Consider the following 21,887-nt stretch of genomic DNA (forward strand, 5'->3'; position numbering starts at 1 on the left):
AGTGTAAAAGTTACCGCCCAATTTCCCTGATCCAGTTAGATGTAAAAATGTTGTCAAAAATTCTGGCTAACCGATTAAGTAAAGTTATGACATCTCTTATATATATAGATCAGGTGGGGTTTATTCAGGGCCATAGCTCTTCTGATAATATTAGGCATTTCATCAATATCATGTGGTCAGTGGTGAATGATCAGACTCGCTGCCATCTCACTCGACGCTGAAAAGGCATTTGATATGGTTGAATGGGATTATCTTTTTAAGATTTTGGAAATGTATGGGTTCGGGAGTATATTTATTGGTTGGATTAAGTTACTTTATAGACACCCTGTAGCAGCAGTACAAACAAACAGATTAATTTCAGATTATTTTACTCTGGATAGGGGCACCCGGCAGGGTTGCCACTTTCCCCATTATTGTTCTGTCTTGCCCTGGAACCATTAGCAGCCGCGATAAGAAAAGAAGATGATTTTCCAGGGGTGGTTGCGGGAGATGTGGCGCATAAGCTTTTGCTTTATGCAGATGATATTTTATTATTTGTCTCCGACCCTTCTAGATCTATGCCTTGCCTCCACAGAATTATTAATTCCTTCTCCAAGTTCTCAGGATACATTGGTCGCTTCCACCTGAAAGGGCCCCTCCTTGGTTTTGTATTGAACAAGAAGTTCTTGCCCCTATTTCGCCATTGCAGGGCTTGTCTATTAAATTAACCGGTGGAATTACACCCAGTCATCTCGCATTTGAACTCGGTATGGACAAAAGTGTCCAGACTGTTTAATTCAAACATTTATTTGAATGCTGCTTCGAGCATATGGTTGAACCCAAAATTATGTATTGAGAAGTCCCCCTTCTGCTGGTCAGAGTGGATTGTCAGGGGGGTTGCTGCACTCGGTGATCTATATGAGAATGGGATGTTGAGATCCTTTGATAATTTGACTCAACATTTTGGGATTCCCAGATCTCAGTTTTTTAGGTATTTACAGTTGTGCCACCTGCTCTGTACTATTTTTGGGAGTAGTGTGCACCCCCCCTAGAGTGGCAGATACTTTGGGAGAGGTGCTTGCTGCTTTTGGTAAAGGACATGAGGCATCAGTGTATTACACTTTGCTAATTCAGAGTTTGGGGGATGGAACTTTAACTTCTATTAAGAGATTATGGGAGAAAGATTTTAATTTGGTGTTGGAGGATGGGATATGGGCTGGGATTTTAAAAAACATCAAGTCTGCATCTAGAGATGCAAGGGTGCGCCTTATGCAATTTAAGATTTTGCATTGATTTTATTGGACCCCCTATAGAATGTATAGGCTTGGTCTTAAAGACACACCCACCTGCTGGAGATGTCAATCGGAAGATGGGGACACATTCCATATTTTTTGGGGATGTGTTAGGATGCAAGAGTTTTGGTTGAAAGTACAGAGGTTTGTATGTGAAGTGGTCAGCACGGTTTTCGTTTTGCCCCAGATTGTGTGTTTTGGGGGATGGAGCGGTCCTGCATGTGGGTGATATATACATGGAGAGTTGGGTCCTGACAGGCGTGATGATTGGCAGGCGGTTAATTCTCAAGGGATGGAAGTCATCTGATGCGCCCTCGTTTTGTGGCGGCGTTTAAGGAGATGGTGTACAGAAGGCTGGATAACATGGATATTTTCATTAGGAAGTGGGGCGGTTATCTGGCCTTTTTGGAGGGTTCTCGGGGAGGGGAATTTTTTCTATGTCTAAATATTTCCTGTTTTATTGTCTATTTGTGTGTCTTTGTCAGTTGACTTCCGATCACTAGAGTGCTTGTTTGTGTCGGGTGGGGTGGAGGAATTATTGCTCGGGGAGGGAAAAAAAATTTAAAAAATTGATTTCATGTGGTTTGAGGTTGTATTTTCTATTATGTCTGTGTGATTTGCTGCATGAATCAATACAAATTTGTTATAAAAAAAATAAAAATAAAAATAATAATAATAATTGTATTTAGAAACCCAGCGAGAAAGCCGAAGGCGACTGTGGTAAGGAACACAAAACTTCATTAGATATTGTATCCAGACATGCATAAAAAATGCCCTGAAGTGTCTACAGCAGGGATGTTCATGGAATAACACATCTTCACTGGCATGTTGAATGGGGTATAATGTAGGGAGAATTGCCCCTATTATATCTAGATATGTATAAAAGCCGCCCTGAAGTGTGTATACAGCAGGGGCATCATTGATAAAACCTCTTCCCAGGCATTTTGAGAGGGGAAGAGTCTCTGAACATGGGGGATTTTGGGAACAAGCTGGTAAGCCACAATGGCCCAAGCATTCCTCTGGGGGGACAGTGTGTGGTGCTTGTGACTGTGAGTTTTGTGTGCACTTATGCTTGTTGAACATTTAATTCTATTACGCATGCCTCAAGACCCTTGGTCATGGAGACAGAGGCTGAATTCGGGATGCAATCTCTCAATGTTCACTCCCAGTGCAAGCTGCAGGGGGAAACTGAACAATATTGTGGTTGTCAGGCTTTCGAGGCATGTACAACGGGAACTCTTCCTGATACTGACCCAAGGGCAAAAAGGGGGAAACGTATACGTTTATATGGTCCAATTTCGTTCACTGAATGGGGGCTCACCCTTTGTTACACAGTAAGCCTGTCAGGCTCGTGTGTAGACCTATTTTTATTGTACATTGAGTTATATTATGTGTTCCCTGAGACCCTTGGTCATGCAGACAAAGCTGAAAATATTCAACGCTCGTTCGCCAGTGCAAATTACGGGGGAAACTTGGCTAAATTTGTGTGCTAAAAAACAGGTTAGACACTAAACCAGTCCCAGCATATACAATGGGGGAACAACGTGTAGTGCTTGAGACAAAGTGCTTTTGCACACTGGATAAAGAATTTAGTTGAGAATGCGCAACATTAATTCACAATGTAATTCACAGGGGAAGACAGACACAACTTTGAGCATTCGAGGTGTGAACGATGAACTTGACTTGATAGTGAACTCTGCTTCATTAATAAATATTTTAGCGCTCGTTTCTGTACGTGATACATGGGGGGGGGGAGCATTTGCTAACCTCGATTCATAGAAGGAAGCACAAAGTCCGTTGTCTATCACCCTCGCAAACAATAACATCGCCTTGACCAACTCGTTCCCCAGCATGAGCCGCTGAGGGAAATCGAGAGAAAGTCCAAACGGTGAACTAAAAAAAGCCACTTCTTAACGTGATGTGCTTGGTTGGACTGCAAAACCATGTGTAGATCCAACAGCTGTCTGACTAGAGTGACATCCATGCCGCCATAAAAAAATTAGAGCAGAGAAAGCAGTGCGCGCCTCTTCTCTCACCAGAAATCCCGCTGGATCCACGAAACGGGTGAAAGAAAAAACTGAATAAAATACCTTGCATCATCTGATAGAATCCCGAGAGAATAATGGCACTGATGAAGCACTCCACGTGTTGGTTCGCCATCACTCATTTGGGGAATATTCTCTTATTCCAGCCCCCTTTTTCTGCGGCCGGGCTCACGGTTCCATGCAGGATCCCCTCCGTTGCGAGCAGCGCTTCAAACGGGGGGGGGGAGAGAGAGAGGCCGAGGCCACTCCATTGCTTATTCATGTGCATACTCCCAGTATGACACAGAAAAAGACAATAGGGACAAAGGGGCCCATTTTGTTTCCTTACCATCCAAAGATGAATTCTCTCATACAGCAATTTTTTATGTCATAATTTGCGTAGCTCTCGCACGTGTTGTTTATCAGAAAATGCCCGCTGAGCTAGGCCTCAGAGCATGTCCGACGAGACTTACGCATTCGCTCAGGGGGAGGGCGACAAACACGAGGAGGAGTCTGGTTTCCGTTCGCACTCCTATCTTCTCAGACGCAAAGCCGAAATACCAAACGGCTCTAGCACACGGACTTCCAAATCTGGAGTCCGTAGAACTGGAACAAGTGGAGATCATGCCTCGTGATGAGAAATTGCGAACCTCAACGAAGCGCTGTTGTCCTCGTTGGTCCCTTGTAATGTTCGGAAAACCACATTGAAATTGCTCTAAAATGTATACTGCATCAACGATGTCCTTACATGTTTGCCACTCAATAGGGAGAAAAATAATTCTCGCTTCGACGTGAGTTGCTAGAAACAAACATGGGCTTAGACAATCTGTGCACTGAAGAACACAAAATCTAACTCGATGGCAAGCAAGTGCCTTTGCATCGCTTAAGCACCATCAGCCAATAAATTGACATGGTTGTATATGGACTTCAGACCACGTGACACTCAGACGGTGTTCCATAGCGTTCACACGCAGCGCAAGTTCCAATAAAAGGGAACCTGAGATTAGTAACCCAAGTTACTGTTCACACAGATGCCTTGGTAATTGTTAGGGTTTAATTCGTAACCACTCTAATAAATGGAAACCTTGATTTCGGATTTAGGGGAATAACCAGATCCAGATAAAATCTGCAATTTTTTATGCATTTTCTGGGCTGATTTTCTTTTCGGTAGCTGAAAGCATGACCTAATCATATGAACTGTGAGAGCTGTTTGACAATTTCTCTGGAATATGGATTTAGCCTGTGTAATTCAAGGTGATGTTTTCATTTAATATTTCCTGTGAACTCCACCTTTATTTGACATCTCACAAACACTGATAATAATAATCAGTATGAACAACAGAACATAGTGCACTAGTCATATGGACTAGTAGATTACATATAGTTTGATTACATCTTGGTTAAATTCTAGTTTTGTTACAGACTAATAATTACCTGGACTCTAATCCAACACCACATAAACTCACTAGACTTTAGTGAGAAATAAAGCTTTATGGTTAGGTTTGCTGATGAATGAGTTCTTTTTTAGTAAGGTGCTGATATTTCCAGTGGTGCTGCACAAACAGTAGGTGATTATTTGGACAAGCTTTATACATCTATCATGTTCTGTGTAGGTTCTTCATGACGGGTTATCTGCCACTGGGTTTTGAGTTTGCAGTGGAGCTCACTTATCCAGAATCAGAAGGCACTTCATCAGGACTGCTCAATTGCTCAGCACAGGTCAAACGTCTGTTCTGTTCCTTTATATGTGATAATTTAAGTGTCCCAGTGATCACTGGAGCCAGTGATACTGTATATACAATATATAGCCTATAATATAATGTTATAATTATATCTGTTTTTTGATACAATAACAATTAAATGCTGCAACAATAAAACCATAACATGCATAAATATTATTAATATGTATGACATTATGTTTATACCAAGTTGTTTTGTGATCATCTAAAGGTCACAAATGTATTTTTGTCTTGTTATCATGGTTTTGGGTTATCTCCAACTTTTGTGCTCAAAATGCTACGTTTTTCGATTGAGAATGAATGAATGAAATGTAAAAAGTTGCGTTGTGCCATTGTTGGGTGCTATTCTATGGTGACCCACCATATGATGACATTTATTGGCATATAAAATTTTGACGAACCGATAACAGATTAAGAAGAGAAGTGTGATTATCTGTACAAATATTGGTCAAACCAATTATCCATATATCTCTACAAGCAGGCACAGTTATCAACTGTGGCAATAATGTATAAATGGCCAAATATCGGCCAATTAATAATCACTTGTTCTGACCAAAATCTCAGCCAACTTTATGAGGATCTACTTACAGTTAAGAGGAAGATGAGAAGGTGTATAAAGGTAATTGCAATTTAAAAAAACAAAGAGTGAAGAAAGCAAAATAGAGTGATTGTATTTAGATCTTTGTTTCAAGAGTTCACCTGCCAGTATAATCTTCAGAGAATAGGTAAACGTATGTGGCTTGCTGTCCGCAAAGGAGAGGCTTGAGGATGAGGCTCGACTCGAGCACTAATTTACCCCCACCCCTTGGGACTATTGAAAGGATTAGGCTAGCTATAAGGTAGGAACTCTTAGAATAGGGGTGGAGATGAGGAGGTGGAGGAATTTTTTCGGAAGGTTTGTCGACAGTATAAGGTAAGCAGCAGCTTATATATTCTACAGTTAATTAGTTGATTAGATGGCCAGGTTCCTCCCTAACATTCATTTATTAACTCCATTTTGTGTGCAGATGTTTGGAATTGCATTCACCATCATTCAAGGCAAAATCATTGATCACTTTAGCACATTCGCTGGCAACATCTTCCTCTGTGTTTTCCTCCTCATCGGCTCAGTCATGACAGGTACAAACACCACGCTCACCACATGACACTAAACACCATACTCATCACGTGACCACTAGATCAAACACCACACTCATCCCTCAACTGCTATATAAAACACCATATTCATCACATGACCGCTAGATAAAACAACAGACTCATCACACGACCCCTAGAAATAAAACACCACAGTCAACACATAACCGTTAGATAAAACTCCAGATTCATAACATGACCACTAAATGCCACACTCATCACATGACCATAAAGTAAACACCACACACATCACATGATCACAAAACACCATACTCATCACATAACCACTAAACAAAACACCAATCACATGACCGCTAGATAAAATACCACACTCATCACATAACCACTAAACACCAATCACATTACTGTACATACTCTGAAACACCACACTTATCACATGAGCACTAGATAAAACATCATACTCATCACATAACCGCACATTTACTAAATCTGCATAAATATCTAAATCTATCTAAACATCTATGCATAATGTACTGTATGTCAGTCTATCTGGCTTTCTACCAATTTATGTATTCATTTTTTTGTCTTTCTTTCTTATTTAAGTTTCTGGCTGAATACAAGCTAACAAAACTCTAGAAGAAGCATTCGCTACCATGTTTCTTATGGCACAGGGACAGTTGTTACACACTGTTACATCTGTCCCCCACTGAGCACCTTGCATGTTTGCCTAATTTTCTCAGTGACCTTGCATCGCGAGGGCTGGTCCGGACCATCCGACTCGGCTGCACGATTCACTTCGCTGGGCATCTGCCCAGGTCCAGCGGTGTCCACTTCACCTTGGTGAAAGATGGAAACGCTGCTACCTTGCGCGGAGATCGCTACCCTCCTACGGAAGGACGCGATAGAACCTGTCCCTCCAGCCGAGATGAAGAAGGGGTTTTACAGCCCCTACTTCATTGTACCGAAAAAAGGCGGTGGGTTGCGGCCAATCTTGGACCTGCGAGTACTGAACCGGGCCTTACACAGACTCCCGTTCAAGATGCTGACGCAAAGACGCATTCTAGCGAGCGTCCGGCATCAAGATTGGTTCGCGGCGGTAGACCCGAAGGATGCGTACTTTCACGTCTCAATCCTTCCTCGACACAGACCCTTCCTGCGGTTTGCGTTCAAGGGTCAGGCGTATCGGTACAAGTCCTCCCTTTCGGCCTGTCCCTGTCTCCTCGCATCTTTACGAAGATCGCAGAGGCTGCCCTTGCCCCGTTAAGGGAGGTGGGCATTCGCATTCTCAACTATCTCGACGACTGGCTAATCCTAGCTCACTCTCGAGACGGGTTATGCGCACACAGGGACCTGGTGCTCTCACACCTCAGCCGACTAGGGCTTCGGGTCAGCTGGGAAAAGAGCAAGCTCCTCCCGGTTCAGAGCATCTCTTTTCTCGGTTTGGAGTTGGACTCAGTCTCCTTGATGGCGCACCTTACAAACGAGCGTGCCCAGTCGGTGCTGGCTTGTTTGAAGGCGTTCAAACAGAAAACAGCGGTTCCACTGAAACATTTTCAGAGGCTCCTGGGGCATATGACGTCCTCGGCGGTGGCCACCCCGCTCGGGTTGATGCATATTAGGCCACTTCAGCACTGGCTCCAGACTCGAGTCCCGAGACGGGCATGGCGCCACGGGACACACCGCGTGGCCATTACGTCGGTCTGTCACCGTCTTTTCAGCCCTTGGACCGACCTCTCGTTTCCACGAGCAGGTGTTCCGCTAGAACTGGTCTCCAGGCACGTCGTGGTCACGACAGACGCCTCCAAAATGGGCTGGGGCACTGTTGGCAACGGGCACGCAGCCACCGGCTTCTAGACGGGTCCGCGGCTGCGTTGGCACATCAACTGCCTCGAGTTACTGGCAATTCTGCTCGCCCTGTGGAGGTTCCGGCCGTTGATCCAGGGCAAGCACGTGCTAGTTCGGACAGACAGCACGGCAGCGGTAGCATATGTCAACCGCCAAGGCGGTCTGTGCTCCCGCTGTATGTCATAACTCGCCCGCCGTCTCCTCCAACGGAGTTAGCAGCACCAAGTTGCTGCAAGCCACTCACATCCCGGGCAACCTCAACACTTCGGCGGACGCGCCGTAACAACAGGTTACCCTCAAGGGAGAGTGGAGACTCCACCTTCAGGTGGTCCAGCTGATTTGGAGTCGATTCAGTCAGGCACAGGTGCACCTGTTCGCCTTCCAAGAATCCTCCCACTGCCCGCTCTGGTACGCCCTCACCGAGGCCTTCCTCGGCATAGACGCGCTGGCACACAGCTGGTCCCCTGGCATTCGCAAATATGCGTTTTCCCCAGTGAGCCTGCTCGCACAGACCCTGTGCAAGGTCAGGGAGGACGAGGAGAAGGTCGTCCTGGTAAGCACCCTACTGGCCCGCCCAGACATGGTGCTCGGACCTCACGCTCCTCGTGACAGCTCCCCCCGGGCAAATTCCCCTGAGAAAGGCCCTTCTTTCTCTGGGAAGGGGCACCATCCGGCACCCACGCCCAGACCTCTGGAATCTCCATGTCTGGCCCCTGGACGGGACGCGGAAGACCTAAGCTGTCTCCCACCTGCGGTGGTAGACACGTTCACTCAGGCTAGGGCTCCCTCTACGAGGCGCCTGTATGCCTTTAAGTGGTGTCTGTTCGCTAAGTGGTGTTCTTCCCATCAGGAAGACCCCCAGAGGTGCGCAGTCAGATCAGTGCTTTCCTTCCTGCAAGAGAGGTTGGAAGGGAGGCTGTCCCCTTCCACCTTGAAGGTGTACATTACTGCCATAGCAGCACACCATGACGCAGTCGACAGTAAGTCCTTAGGGAAGCATGATCTGATCATCAGGTTCCTAAGAGGCGCCAGGAGGCTGAATCCCTCCAGGCCACGCCTTGTTCCCTCATCGGACCTCTGTAGTTTTTCAGGGTCTACAGAGAGCCCCCTTTGAGTTTTGCAGTCAGCCGGGCTTAAGGCACTCTCCTTGAAGACTGCCCTCCTGACTGCGCTCACTTCCATCAAGAGGGTAGGTGACCTGCAAGCGTTCTCTGTCAGCGAAACGTGCCTGGAGTTCGGTCCGGGCTATTCTCACGTGATCCTGAGACCCCCGACCGGGCTATGTGCCCAAGGTTCCCACCACTCCTTTTAGAGACCAGGTGGTGAACCTGCAAGCGCTGCCCCAGGAGGAGGCAGACCTAGCCCTGTCGTTGCTGTGTCCGGTGCGTGCTTTACGCATCTATTTGGATCGCACGCAGAGCTTTAGAATCTCTGAGCAGCTCTTTGTCTGCTTTGGTGCACAGCGGAAAGGAAGCGCTGTCTCCAAGCAGAGGATCGCCCACTGGCTCATTGACGCCATAACTATGGCATGTCTCGCCCAAAACATGCCGCCCCCGGTAGGGCTACGAGCCCATTCTACCCGTGGTGTAGCAGCTTCTTGGGCCCTGGCCAGAGGTGCCTCTCTAACAGACATTGCAGAGCAGCGGGCTGGGCAACACCCAACACCTTTGCAAGGTTCTACAACCTCCGGGTGGAACCGGTTTCGTCCCAGGTAGTGGCACGCAACACAAGCGGATAAGCCCGGGATAGCCGGCCGGGTGTATCGCTTGCACATAGCGCCTTCCACCTCCTTTTGAGCTGAAGACGTGCGCTGTTAATTCCCAGTAGTGTTCACGAAAGTTGTTCCCTGGTTGACTTCCTCCGAGCCCTGTGGCAGTCGAGTTTTCGGAGAGACTCGCTGCCGGCCCAGTACACGCGCTGACTAAGAGCCCGGTTCTGGGGTAGGTGCTCCGCATGTGGCGGTTCCCTGTAAGGCTAACCCCATGCGATCTATAACTTCCGCTAGTTCGTTTCCCTACTGGCAAACTGCGTCTTCCTTGGGCAGAGCCCCTCAGTCTCCACGTTGTAGTAACTCCTCCCCCATTGGGCAGGATCTACCTTGAAGGCTCTCCACATGGTTGGAAAGACCATGTGATGTATTCTTCCACTTAAATATCCCCCCCTCTCTTGGGGCGAGGTGTGGTCTCCGCGGTGTCCTCCCCTTGGGAGGGACACCCCCCGACTAGACCTGGCGGCCCAGTCTGATAATCCCCCTTCTTTTTTAGGGAGTGGAAAAAGAGAAGGGGAAAGAGGCCACGACTGGGTTAAGCCTGTCTCTATCTCTGGGTAGTCGACTTGTCCCCAAAAAGGGCCGTTCGACACTCATAACTGTGTTGGGGGAGGTTACGTGTCGACCTGGTGTGCTGGCTATGAGGCACACAGCAAGTCTGCCCACCACACACCGCCAGTTCACGTAACACAGTTCAGCCTTGTGGCGTTTTGTATAGGGACCCCTAGTGTCACTACATCGACACCAACGTCGAGTGAGTGACAGATAGGGAACGTCATGGTTACTGGTGTAACCTCCGTTCCCTGATGGAGGGAACGAGACGTTGGTCCCTCCTGCCACAACGCTGAACTACCCGCTGAAATGGCCGGACCTTATATCGGCTCCTCAGCGTAAAACCTGAATGAGTGGTTGCATACCAGCTCCTTTTATACCCGTATGTTCGGGGGAGTGGCATGCAAATACCACTCGCCAATTTTCATTGGCCTTTTATCAAAGACCAGAGGTGTCTCGGGCTCCCAAGAGTGACCCCTAGTGTCACTACATCGACACCAACGTCTCGTTCCCTCCATCAGGGAACGGAGGTTACACCAGTAACCATGACGTTTACTTTCATGGTCAGTCAGGAATAATGATTTATTCACAATGAAAGAGGAGTAAGAAACAGATGTTCTCTAATAGTTTTGCATCAATGTGCACTACATCCTTAAAATTTCTCTCTCTCTCTTCACAGCATTTATCAAATCTGACCTGCGCCGACAGAAGGCCAACCAGCAGTCTCGCTCAGAGACCAATGCTGTAAGTGTTTTAGTTTTCACTTCTCAGGGTTGCAGTCTGCCTTTATCTTCAGAATGTTCTTGGTCTACACTGAACGCTCTTCTCAGCTCTGAACACTGTTGTATGCTGGTTTCATTATTTAACGAGATCTCGTTTCTCAATTAGAACTCGTATATTTTCAGTTGCTTCAGTTATGATGTGATTAACTACTGTAAAAAAAAAAAAACAATTTAATGCCCTTAATCCAAAGGATAGATTTATTTCCAGAAGCTTTTTGGATAAATCAGCATACACAGACTTTATTCATGAAAAAGTGTTTGGATACATACAGTATGGATGTCTGCCAGCTTCCTTTTCTGTCCTATATTTCTTTTCAGCAGCATTGCATCGATGTGTAAGAGCTCTTAAAATGGGTAGTTCACCCAAAAATGTCATGACTTACTGACTGTCATTTCATTTTGACCCGTATTATTTTCTGTGAAACACAGATTGAGATGTTTTAGCAGAATGTCTGAACAACTCTTTTTCTGTCCAATGAAAGTGGATGATGATTTATACTGTTAAGCTCCAAAAAAGTAGTCCATATGACTATATTCTGATAATCTTTCCTGCTGCTGCGGCTCTCAAGTGTTATTTGCGGTTGCACTTTTTCAAACTTGTCATGTCTGATTGGTCACATGACATGAAAGAACCAGTGGCATTTTGCATCAGTAACATCAAAGCTGACGTGACACCTATACATTTATTGTTTTTTTTAGGTGAACTATTCTTTTAACTATTGGTATTTTTTGGATTTTCATTTTCCCCTTTTTTCTCCCAATTTGGAATGCCCAATTCCAATATGCTTTTAAGTCCTCGTGGTCGCGTAGTGATTCGCCTCAGTCCGGGTGGCGGAGGACGAATACCAGTTGCCTCCACGTCTGGGACCATCAACCCACGCATCTTATCACGTGGCTTGTTGAGCACGTTGCCACGGAGACATATCGCATGTGGAGGCTTCACGCCATCCACCGCGGCAACCACACTCAACTCACCACGCGCCCCACCGAGAACGAACCAGTAACCGGGATTCGAACTAGTGAGCTAGTGAACTCCAGAGGTGGTAGCCAGCATATTTTACCACTGAGCTACCCAGGCCCCTAACTACTGTTTTTCACAATCTCTGACTCCTTCATACTTGATATCTTGGGTCTCTTCAGCTATTCATTCTTCAGCTGTCTGCTTCTCTTTTGGGGTGTTTTCTCATGGTTGCAAGGAAGTTCTCTAAATGAATGAAAGTGGGTTCGTTGTGGTGTTACTCTCAGCGGGGCATTGTGTGGTGGTACAGTGGTGTGAGATGGTTTAGTCTGGACATTGGGGAACATTGGGCCATGTGTTTGATGGCTAGTTATTGTTCTAGAATTCAAGCAACTGGTCTTCAGTGCAGCATTATGGGGCTACAATACCCTACAGCCCCTTCCAGGAGGAGTTTCCACATTAACCCACCAGCAATGCCCACCGCAACCTCGACGGTCCAGGTACGGCTGCAGTACAGTCAGTAATTCTCTCTCTGTACCACACTGGATATATTACCTGTCTGTATGAAGAAGGAAAGGTATATACAAATACACCTAAGAGGTTATGTCTAGAGTTAAGGTTAGGTTTAAAGGGGATTGTTCACCCAAAAATGAAAAATCTATCAGTGCTTGCCAACCCTCATGTCGTTAATGCCTGTTTGATGCCATAAAAGTTAGTGAGCTGCCATGCTGTTTCCTGCCTACATAGGTAACTGTCTTTTATGGCAGCATGCTAGCTGAAATGGAGCCTCATAACAGACCGATTTGGAATGCTCTGCCTACAGTAGGCGGCAACTCCACGTGCCATTTAAACAGCGCTCCTCACGAGCAGCACATGGAAGACTTCAACTCACTGATTTCAATACGGGTGACGCGAGAGGAACGATGCGATACTAAAATTAGCATAAATATACTGTACATAGCGCACACATATTTTGGGTGAAATAGTCAGTTTTTATTGTTTTAAATTAGTTGTTATCGATACTTTTCAGTATTGAGTGGATTATAAGTATATTTATAATGAACATTTCTCTAGCTTCGTAGGTCATTGAAAAACAAGGATGTCCAAGGTGATAAAAATAAGAAATATTTTAAAAATCTATTTTAAAACAAACTTGTTAAGGTTGTAAAAATGTAATCTTTGTGTCCAAATTGGTTTCATAAAGTTTTGAAAAACATTTATAGCATTTTCTACAAAAATTAAAATTTAAAAATGGATCTACTGACTTTAAAAATATCTTGTGCTGTAAATATCAAATTAAAAAGTACTAAAATACTTTCCCTTCACCTTGAATACCTGAGATTGTACACAACTTAATCATTTCAAAAAAGTATTCAAACACATTTTTCAAGGTAAAAAATGTGTTCAACTTCAAAATGTGCCTTTTCATAAAAATCTCAAAATATCTGGTATTTTTTAAAAGATTCACACTTAGGGTGCAAAGACCGTGCGCAGTGTCTTATCTCATTTTTCGTGAGAGCGCTAATTCAAAACGCAATTTTTGTGCCAGCGCAAAATGCAAGTGGGTGTGGGTCGGAGTGTTTGTGCTATCTATGGGTGTATGCGCACAAACTGTGGGTGTATTGTATGTTAATGAAGTGGTGCAAAGTGCAATTTACTATTTTTCAGAGAAATAGGTCAATGCGCTAAGACATTTAAGAAGCAGGTCTGTTTTCAGCGCAAAGTTTAAACTCAGTTCCTGCATTTGCAGTTTGGAGATTCCACCAGCAGGTGGTAATAAATTTCATGTCCAAACTCTGAAAATATGGTGGAACATCAAATTATGTCCCTGACAATCACTGTTGTAGCAGTTTTATGAAACTACAATTTTTTTTGGATTTGGTCCAAATTTGTGCTTCAATTATTATTATCATGTTATGGCTACGTTAATTGTATTTATTATATAATTGATATTGGTATTTTTCCACCTGGTTATATAGAGTGATTTTTAAGTCACTGCAAAAGAGGCCGGTGGAAGAAATTGGAGATCTCATTTGGATTTGGTATGATTTTTTTGACCACTTCATTATTTTGATTATATTTTCGTTTAAAGTGTAATTTTAATTTAGAAATATTTTTGGTTTAATTTTTTCATTTTCAATAAATTTATTTACATTTTTCAAAATCAAAAAGTGAAGTGTGTGCAACAATCCACAGCCTACCCTGGAAGGCCGATATCACTGCTAGCCATGATTCGAATGACTTCAGATTCATGATTTCATGATGTGTGTAAGGATATGCCTGACATTCAACATTCAACTGCGTAGTTAATGCATAAAAAAACTCAAAAAGCCCATTTGCACTACCAACTGCTTATGAATGTGCTGTCTTTGTTTATATCACTGGTGCTTGAATGAATGGACTACGTATATAAATGGATGCAGATGGAAACAGAACCAGAGAAGAACCTCCATTTTAAATAGTACTTGATCCAGCCCATTAGTGCGTTGTGCACGCAATTTTACCAAACCCACTTGCGCCTAGACTTAGTGCATGCTTGCACAAAAATACCAAAACTCTATGGCCATGCCAATTGACTATGCGCTTATGACTTAAAAGCATTGAGCTGCCTAAAATAGGGCCCTAAGTCTTAGGTTCCTTTCTGTTTTATGGTTTTTGTCAACATGAACATCAAAACGGCTATCTGCATGTTGGTAACACCTAATGACTTTGATTTGGTGGACAAAAGTTTTTAAAATATGAATCATATTTTAAAACACATTTGTCTCACTGCTGTTTTTTTTTTTGTTTTTTTTTTAAGAAATAATAATAATAGATTATTACTAATCCCAACACTTATTTTTCAAGAATTTCAGCTTTTAATAAGACATTTTTTTTCTTTAAGCCCCACAAAAAATAGAAAAATTAAATTAAAAAAAATATTCATACCAGAAGTGCATTCAAGCAGAGGTGGACTGGGACTAAAAAGTGGCCCTGGACTTTCTGGCCAAGAGCGGCCCACCAAACCCACCCGCAAATCATCACACCATAACACACTGGCTCATTGATTTCATTTTCTGGCTCAATTTTAAATTTTTGTGTAAAAAAAACAAAAAAAAAAACATTTCTATTGACTGCTAGTCATGACAATGGTCCCCACCAGTGCAAAAAATTGTCAGAACTTTAAAACATATAAAACTGGATTTTTTTAGTGAAAGCACTAAAAATAAGCACTTTATAGCTAAGACAAATAACATGTCCGAAAACTGTTTTCCCATCATACAGATGTTAGGTTAAAATGTACATGAAATTTCAAGGGAAAATGTGTATTTTATGTGCTGTGACAAGTCAACATAAAGATCTTAATCACCTTTCAACTTTTTCTAGAAATGCAAATAAACTATTGTCTTAGTTCATATGAGGTTGTGGAAACAACAAGTATAATAATAATATTATATTTGTATTTTTAGTTATAAAAGATCATAAAATTATGTTTAAAATAGTTAGATAAGAAAGTGTCACACAGCAGGACACTGATGACAATGCTTAAAATTTCATATCAATTACTTACTGTGTAAATGTTTATTTAAAAAAAAAAAAAAATGAAAACAAAGTTGGCCAGAATATGTACATGTATAAATATAAACAAATATAAATATACTGCATGTAAAAAAATAAAAAAATAAACATACCTCTTAAAGTGTAGAACTTTGCAGATATTTTGCAGATTAATTGCTCATATTTTCACTCTATGTGAGTTTGTTGTGTCTTTATATCGTCTTGGTTACTGTTGTAACCTCCATTCCCTGATGGAGGGAACGAGACTTTGTGTCGATGTGGTGACACTAGGGGTCGAACTTGGGAGCCCCAAACACCTCTGATATTTGAGAAAAGGCCAGTGAGAATTGGCGAGTGGAATTTGCATGCCACTCCCCTGGACATATGGGTATAAAAGGAGACGGCTTGCAACCACTCATTCAGGTTTATGCTGAGGAGCCAAGACAGAGACTGTCACATGCCTAATAACAAGTGCACACAGCCCCATTGTAACCTTCCCAACGCCCCACATAAATCGCATAGTCCCTTGTACCCAAGATGTACTTACAATGGGAATAGGCCGCACCAGCTGTTTTGACTTTTTCTCTCTTTTTTTTTGAAAAAATGAAAAATTCACTTAGCTGGGACCAAGATACATACGCGCCGGGGAAGGTGTTCTTTTTCCCCCACGGACAAAAGACACCACAGAGACCACATCCTGCCCGAAGGGGAGGTTAATATGTGGAGAATACATCACATGGACTTACCAACCAGGAAGTACCACACATGGAAAGGAGTCCCCACGGTAGGTCCTACCTGGAAGGGAGGAGCTCTACAATGCAGCAACTGGTGGCAAAGCAGAACTCTGCCCAAGGGAAGACACAGGTTTACTGTCAGGGAAACTGTACCATGGAAAATACCTCATATGGGATTACCGACAGGGAACCACCACACATGGAGCACCTATCCCAAGTACAGGGGCTGACTCGACAGGGCATACTTCATGAGTACTGGGCCTGGCATCAAATTCCTCCGCCGAATTCGCCTGCCGCAGGGTGCTGGGGGAGGAAAGACATCCAGGGTTCACCGGTCCCGGGAACTCACGTGGATGAAAAAAGCACACGTTATCCCCTCAGGGAGGGGAAAGGTGCTATGTGCAAGCGGTACACCCAGCCAGCTGCCCGCAACTTACCTGTTTGTACCCACTAACACACGGGACAAAACTGGCTCAACCTGGAGATTGTAAAATCTTGCGAAGGTATTGGGTGTCGCCCAGCACGCTGCTTTACAGATGTCTGTTAGAGAGGCGCCGTTCTGGAAAAAAGAACTCTTGAACCATTTTTGACTTTTAACCAAAGGACTGTGTCGGATGTGTAACCCTTAACATAACATTGTACTGCAGAATTTGATCAAAATATGAATACTCATGAATGTAATATAAGTTATACACGGTGACCAGTGTATGTTTATGTATGTGTGCATGTGCTGTTCTTTGGAATCTGTTCCCCTTTTTCTGTATTTGTTTTGTTAAAAAAAATAAAATAAAAATAGAGAGGCGCCGTTCGCCAGGGCCCAGGAGGATGCCACACTCCAAGTGGAGTGTGCTCATACTCCCAAGGGGGACGGCGTGCCCTGGGCCTGGTATGCCAAAGCAATGGCATGCCCAGTGGGCAATCCTCTGTTTAGAGACAGCCTTCCCCGTCTGCTGTCCAACAGACAAAGAGTTGCTCAGAGCGTCTAAAGCTCTCTGTGCAGTCAAAGTAAACACGCAAAGCGTGAACTGGACACAGCAACGACAAGGCTGGGTCTGCCTCCTCCCGGGGCAGTGCTTGCTAGTTCACCACCTGATGCCTGAAAGGGGTAGTGGGAACCTTGGGCGCATAGCCCGGCCGGGGACTCAGGATCACGTGAGAGTATGACGGACCAAACTCTAGGCATGTATCACTGACAGAGAACGCCTGCAGGTTCCCCACCCTCTTGATGGAAGTGAGCGCAGTCAGGAGGGCCGTCTTCAATGAGAGGTTCAGTGGAGTCTCCACTCTCCTCTGAGCGTTACTCGTTGCGACAGTGCGTCCACTGCGCAATTGAGTTCACCTGGGATATGAGTGGCCTGCAATTAATTCAGTCGCTGCTGACTCCAAAGGAGAAGATGGAGGGCAAGTTGCAACGGGACGTGAGTGTAAACCGCCTTGGCGATATATATACACAACCGTCGCCATGTTGTCCATCCGGACTAACACGTGCTTGCCCTGGACCAGCAGCCGAAACCTCTGCAGAGCCAGCAATACCGCCAGCAACTCAAGGCAATTGATATGCCAATGCAGTCGAGGTCCTGTCCTGTTGCAAACGGAACCCCAGCCTGACTTGGGTGCATCTGTTGTGACAACAACATGCCTGGACACTTGTTCTAGGGGAACCCCTGCCCGTAGAAATGCAAGGTCCGTCCAAGGGCTGAACGTGTGGCGGCAGACCGGCGTGATAGCCACGCGATGCGTACCGCGGTACCATGCCCATCTCGGGACTCGAGTCTAAAGCCTGTGTTGAAGCAATCTCATATGCATCAACCCAAGTGGTGTAACCGCTGCTGAGGACACCATATGCCCCAGGAGTCTCTGAAATTTTTTCAGTGGGACCGCTGTTCTTCACCTGAATAACTTCAGGCAAATTAGCACCGATTGAGGCGGGCTGTCATAGCGACCGAGTCCAACTCCAACCCATGAAAAGAGATGCTCTGTAGTGGAGAGAGCTTGCTCTTTTCCCAGTTCACCTGAAGTCCCAACTGGCTGAGGTGTCTGAGCACCAGGTCCCTGTGCAAACAATAAATCTCGAGAGTGAGCTAGAATCAGCCAGTCGTCGAGATAGTTGAGGATGCGGATGCCCACTTCCCTTAGCGGGGCAAGGGCTGCCTCTGCGACTTTCGTAAAGACGCAAGGTGACAGGGACAGACCGAAGGGGAGGACCTTGTACTGATATACCTGACCCTCAAAGGCGAACTGAAGGAACGGTCTGTGTTGAGGCAAAATCGAGACATGAAAGCACGCATCCTTCAGGTCTACTGCCGCGAACCAATCTTGATGCTGGAGGCATGACAGAATGCGCTTCTGCATCAGCATTTTGAATGGGAGCTTGTGCAGGGCCCGATTCAGAGCTCGCAGGTCTAAGATTGGCCGCAACCCACCACCTTTCTTCGGTACGTTGAAGTAGGGGCTGTAGAACCCCTTCTTCATCTCGGCTGGAAGGACAGGCTCCATTTTGTCCTTCTCTAGAAGGACAGCGATCTCCGCACGCAGAACAGCGGCGTCCTTGTCTACTACCGAGGTAGACCGGACGCCATTGAACCTGGGCGGGCGCCTGGTGAACTGAATCGTATAGTTGAGTCAGATCATCCTGGCCAGCCAGCACGACGGGTTGGAGAGCGCTAACCATGCCTCCGAACTCCGAGCAAGGGGCACCAAGGGGACAATTTCCTTTGACATATCTGCGGATGGGGCCTCATGGCAGGGTGGAGCAGGAACTGCCACATCGAGAGGGCTCGTGTCCTGAATTCGTGGCTGTGCTGACAGAAATGTTAGTGCATTTACCTTGCTCCGCGTACCCACCATAGGACCGGTCTGCGATGGGAGAGGAGGCTGGGCGTCCTCTTGGCATGTCACATCTGCCTGATCGTGGAAGTGTGTGTGTCACAGCTGGGTGTGTGGAGGCGGAGAACTCGTGTCCGCAGCGCCCCTGCTGCATGTGTTAGATGAACGGCAAGGGAACAAAAGGGAACAAAAGTTTCTCCTCCCGGCCCTCCACTGGGGGATGGAGTGGTCTGTGTACCACCTCCTGGCTTGCAGCGGGTTTCCTCACCCCTGGGTCACCTGTCCCAGGGACACTTAGAAGCCTTCCTGGGGTTCTTGGTGCCGGACCGAGGAATGGGGGGGCGTCAGCTTCCTGCAGGGGGCTCTACGCCGGGGCCGAGTGGTTGGCTCTGGCTGTGGCGGAGCCGGTGTTGCTGCCGCAGGAGGACACCCTTGGCAACGAGCAGACGGTGTGTGGGATCTCGGCGGCCTGTAGGAAGAATCAGGCCAAGGCAGGATGTGGTGGATGGCCTCTGTCTGCTTCTTGACTGTCGAGAACTGCTGGGCAAAGTCCTCAACAGTGTCACCGAACAGGCCACCTTGAGAGATGGGCACGTCAAGAAAACGGACCTCGTCTGCATCGCTCATCTGTGCAAGGTTGAGCCACAGGTGGCACTCCTGGACTACCATGGTGGACATCGCTTGACCGAGACCCCGCGCCATGACCTTCGTCGCCCATAGGGTGAGGTGAGTTGCCGAGCGCAGCTCTTTCAGTGCCTTGGCCTGGTGGACTTGCAGGAGGGCCATGGCATGCAGGGCGGAGGCGGCCCATCCAGCAGCACTGTAAGCCTTGGCCATCAGAGACGACGTAAACTTACAGGCCTTGGATGGGAGCCTAGGACAATTCTACCAGGTGGCAACGCTTTGCGGGCACAGGTGGACCACAATTGCCTGCTCCATCTGAGGAACCTCTGAGTACCCCTTGGCCGCCCCACCATCAAGGGTAGTGAGAGCGGAGGAACTCGAGAGTCGGGTCCGGGCAGTGAAAGGTGCCTGCCATGCCTTTGTAAGCTCCTCATGCACCTTTAGGAAGAAAGGAACTGGGGTAGAGTGCGGCTGTGTGCGGCGCTCTGAGCCCAAGAACCAGTCGTCCAGCTGCGAATGCTCAGGGCAGGGTGGAGGATCCCACTCCAGCCCGACGCTTGCTGTAGCCCGGGAAAGCATGGCCACCAGCTCCGTGTCGGCCTCAGACTGGGCAATCGCACCAGATGGTGGAAGTCCAGCCGAGTCCTCTGCATCAGACTGTAACAGCACGATCTCTGATGCTGCGATCCAAACAAGCGTGCTGGGGAATGGGAGGTCCGTGGGGATTCACCCAGCGAAAATGCTCCCATTGGAGTCCCCAAATAACCCCCAGTGCTAACCGTTGTGGCCTTGTGCACGTAGGCAGAAGGACCGGGGCAGGGAGCGGCTGGAGTGGCTTTCTCTCTAAAGAAAGAAAGCCACATCCGCAATGTTGCCACGGTCATGTTCTCGCAGTGAGAACATAAACCGTTCACAAACGCTGTCTCAGTGTGCCTACAGCCCAAACACGTGAGACAGCGATCATGGCCATCAGAGGCGGAGAGATAATGACCGCATCCAGGAACTGCGCATAAACGGAAAGGCATCTTGAAAAAGACGCTTTTCGTCAGCGCTACTCTTTTAGAGAAAATATATTCTTTGTTCTCTTAAGTGTGGCTGCTGAAGTGCCCAGAGGCGTTCTCTGCACTTATCTGTGCGAGAAAGGGAGAACCCGTTGTAATGCGCCGTATATCCAACAGCTGTTTTACACTTTTGACAGAGGTGAATGGAAAGCTAGTGTATACACTCTACACTGCTCGGCTCCGAAGAACAAATCTGAATGAGTGGTTGCAAGCCGTCTCCTTTTTTACCCGTATGTCCATGGGAGTGGCATGCAAATTCCACTCTCCAATTCTCATTGGCCTTATCTCAAATATCAGAGGTGTTTGGGGCTCCCAAGTTCGACCCCTAGTGTCACTACATCGACACAACATTGAGTGAGTGACAGAAAGGGAACTGCAGTGTTTTAATTCCTTCCCGATTATTCTTGAGAAAAAGTGAAAAGCCCAGTTTGCTGTTTCTGCTGTCCTTTAAACAAAGTAAGCCTCAAAGACTCAAATAGCCACAAAGTAATAATTTTCATGACTTATTTTGAGCATTTTTATCAGGCGTGAGCATTATTCAGCAAGCCACACATCAGTTCACTGCGTTATGAATAAATTATGCAAATTACTATGTTCTGCTCATAGCTTTACTGTTTGCAGATTTTATATATACACTGCTGTTCTTGTATTTGTTGTAACTTGCAGTTATTTGTAATTTTGTGATTATTCAGAGCTCATCTTATACTTAATATGTTGTCATTGGTTGTCACCATTACTGTGATTTGTATGTCAAAAAATGAGGTCCACACGAGCTACAGAGTTAATGCGCACAAATGGAGATGCACTACAATGTGTAATATCAAAATAAAAGTAATGTTAAAAAAATGTTTTAAGTAAAAGCCATTGTATTGGCTTTACCTTACAGAGTTTATTGAATATTCGCTCTAATGGGGTCCATGCGGGCATGTTGGAGCCCAGGGCGGCTGCCTATTTCGCCTGTAGGACAGGCCGGTACTTGCCCACTTACACAGTAGCCCACCTGGAAAACTCCCGTTGCTCCCAATGGTCAGTCCGTCCCTGGATTCAAGTAATTATTATGTGTGAATTGCA

At 45.9% G+C, this 21,887-nt stretch overlaps 1 protein-coding gene across 2 annotated transcripts in view; it reads left to right on the forward strand.

Moving 5' to 3' along the window:
- The window catches only part of LOC127410956 (feline leukemia virus subgroup C receptor-related protein 2-like), an 83,459-nt gene that overhangs the window by 45,167 nt on the left and 16,405 nt on the right, over positions 1-21,887 (forward strand). The window contains exons 7-10 of one of the 2 annotated variants that reach the window (XM_051646246.1): positions 4,909-5,014; positions 6,042-6,153; positions 10,974-11,038; positions 12,417-12,534. In XM_051646246.1, coding sequence (XP_051502206.1) covers positions 4,909-5,014; positions 6,042-6,153; positions 10,974-11,038; positions 12,417-12,497 — 364 coding nt within the window. In that variant the 3' untranslated portion in view covers positions 12,498-12,534. The remainder of the gene's footprint in view (positions 1-4,908; positions 5,015-6,041; positions 6,154-10,973; positions 11,039-12,416; positions 12,535-21,887) is intronic. The other variant, XM_051646247.1, reaches the window with a different exon arrangement.

This window comes from Myxocyprinus asiaticus, chromosome 20, assembly GCF_019703515.2.
Source record: "Myxocyprinus asiaticus isolate MX2 ecotype Aquarium Trade chromosome 20, UBuf_Myxa_2, whole genome shotgun sequence".
NCBI classification, from domain to species: domain Eukaryota; kingdom Metazoa; phylum Chordata; class Actinopteri; order Cypriniformes; family Catostomidae; genus Myxocyprinus; species Myxocyprinus asiaticus.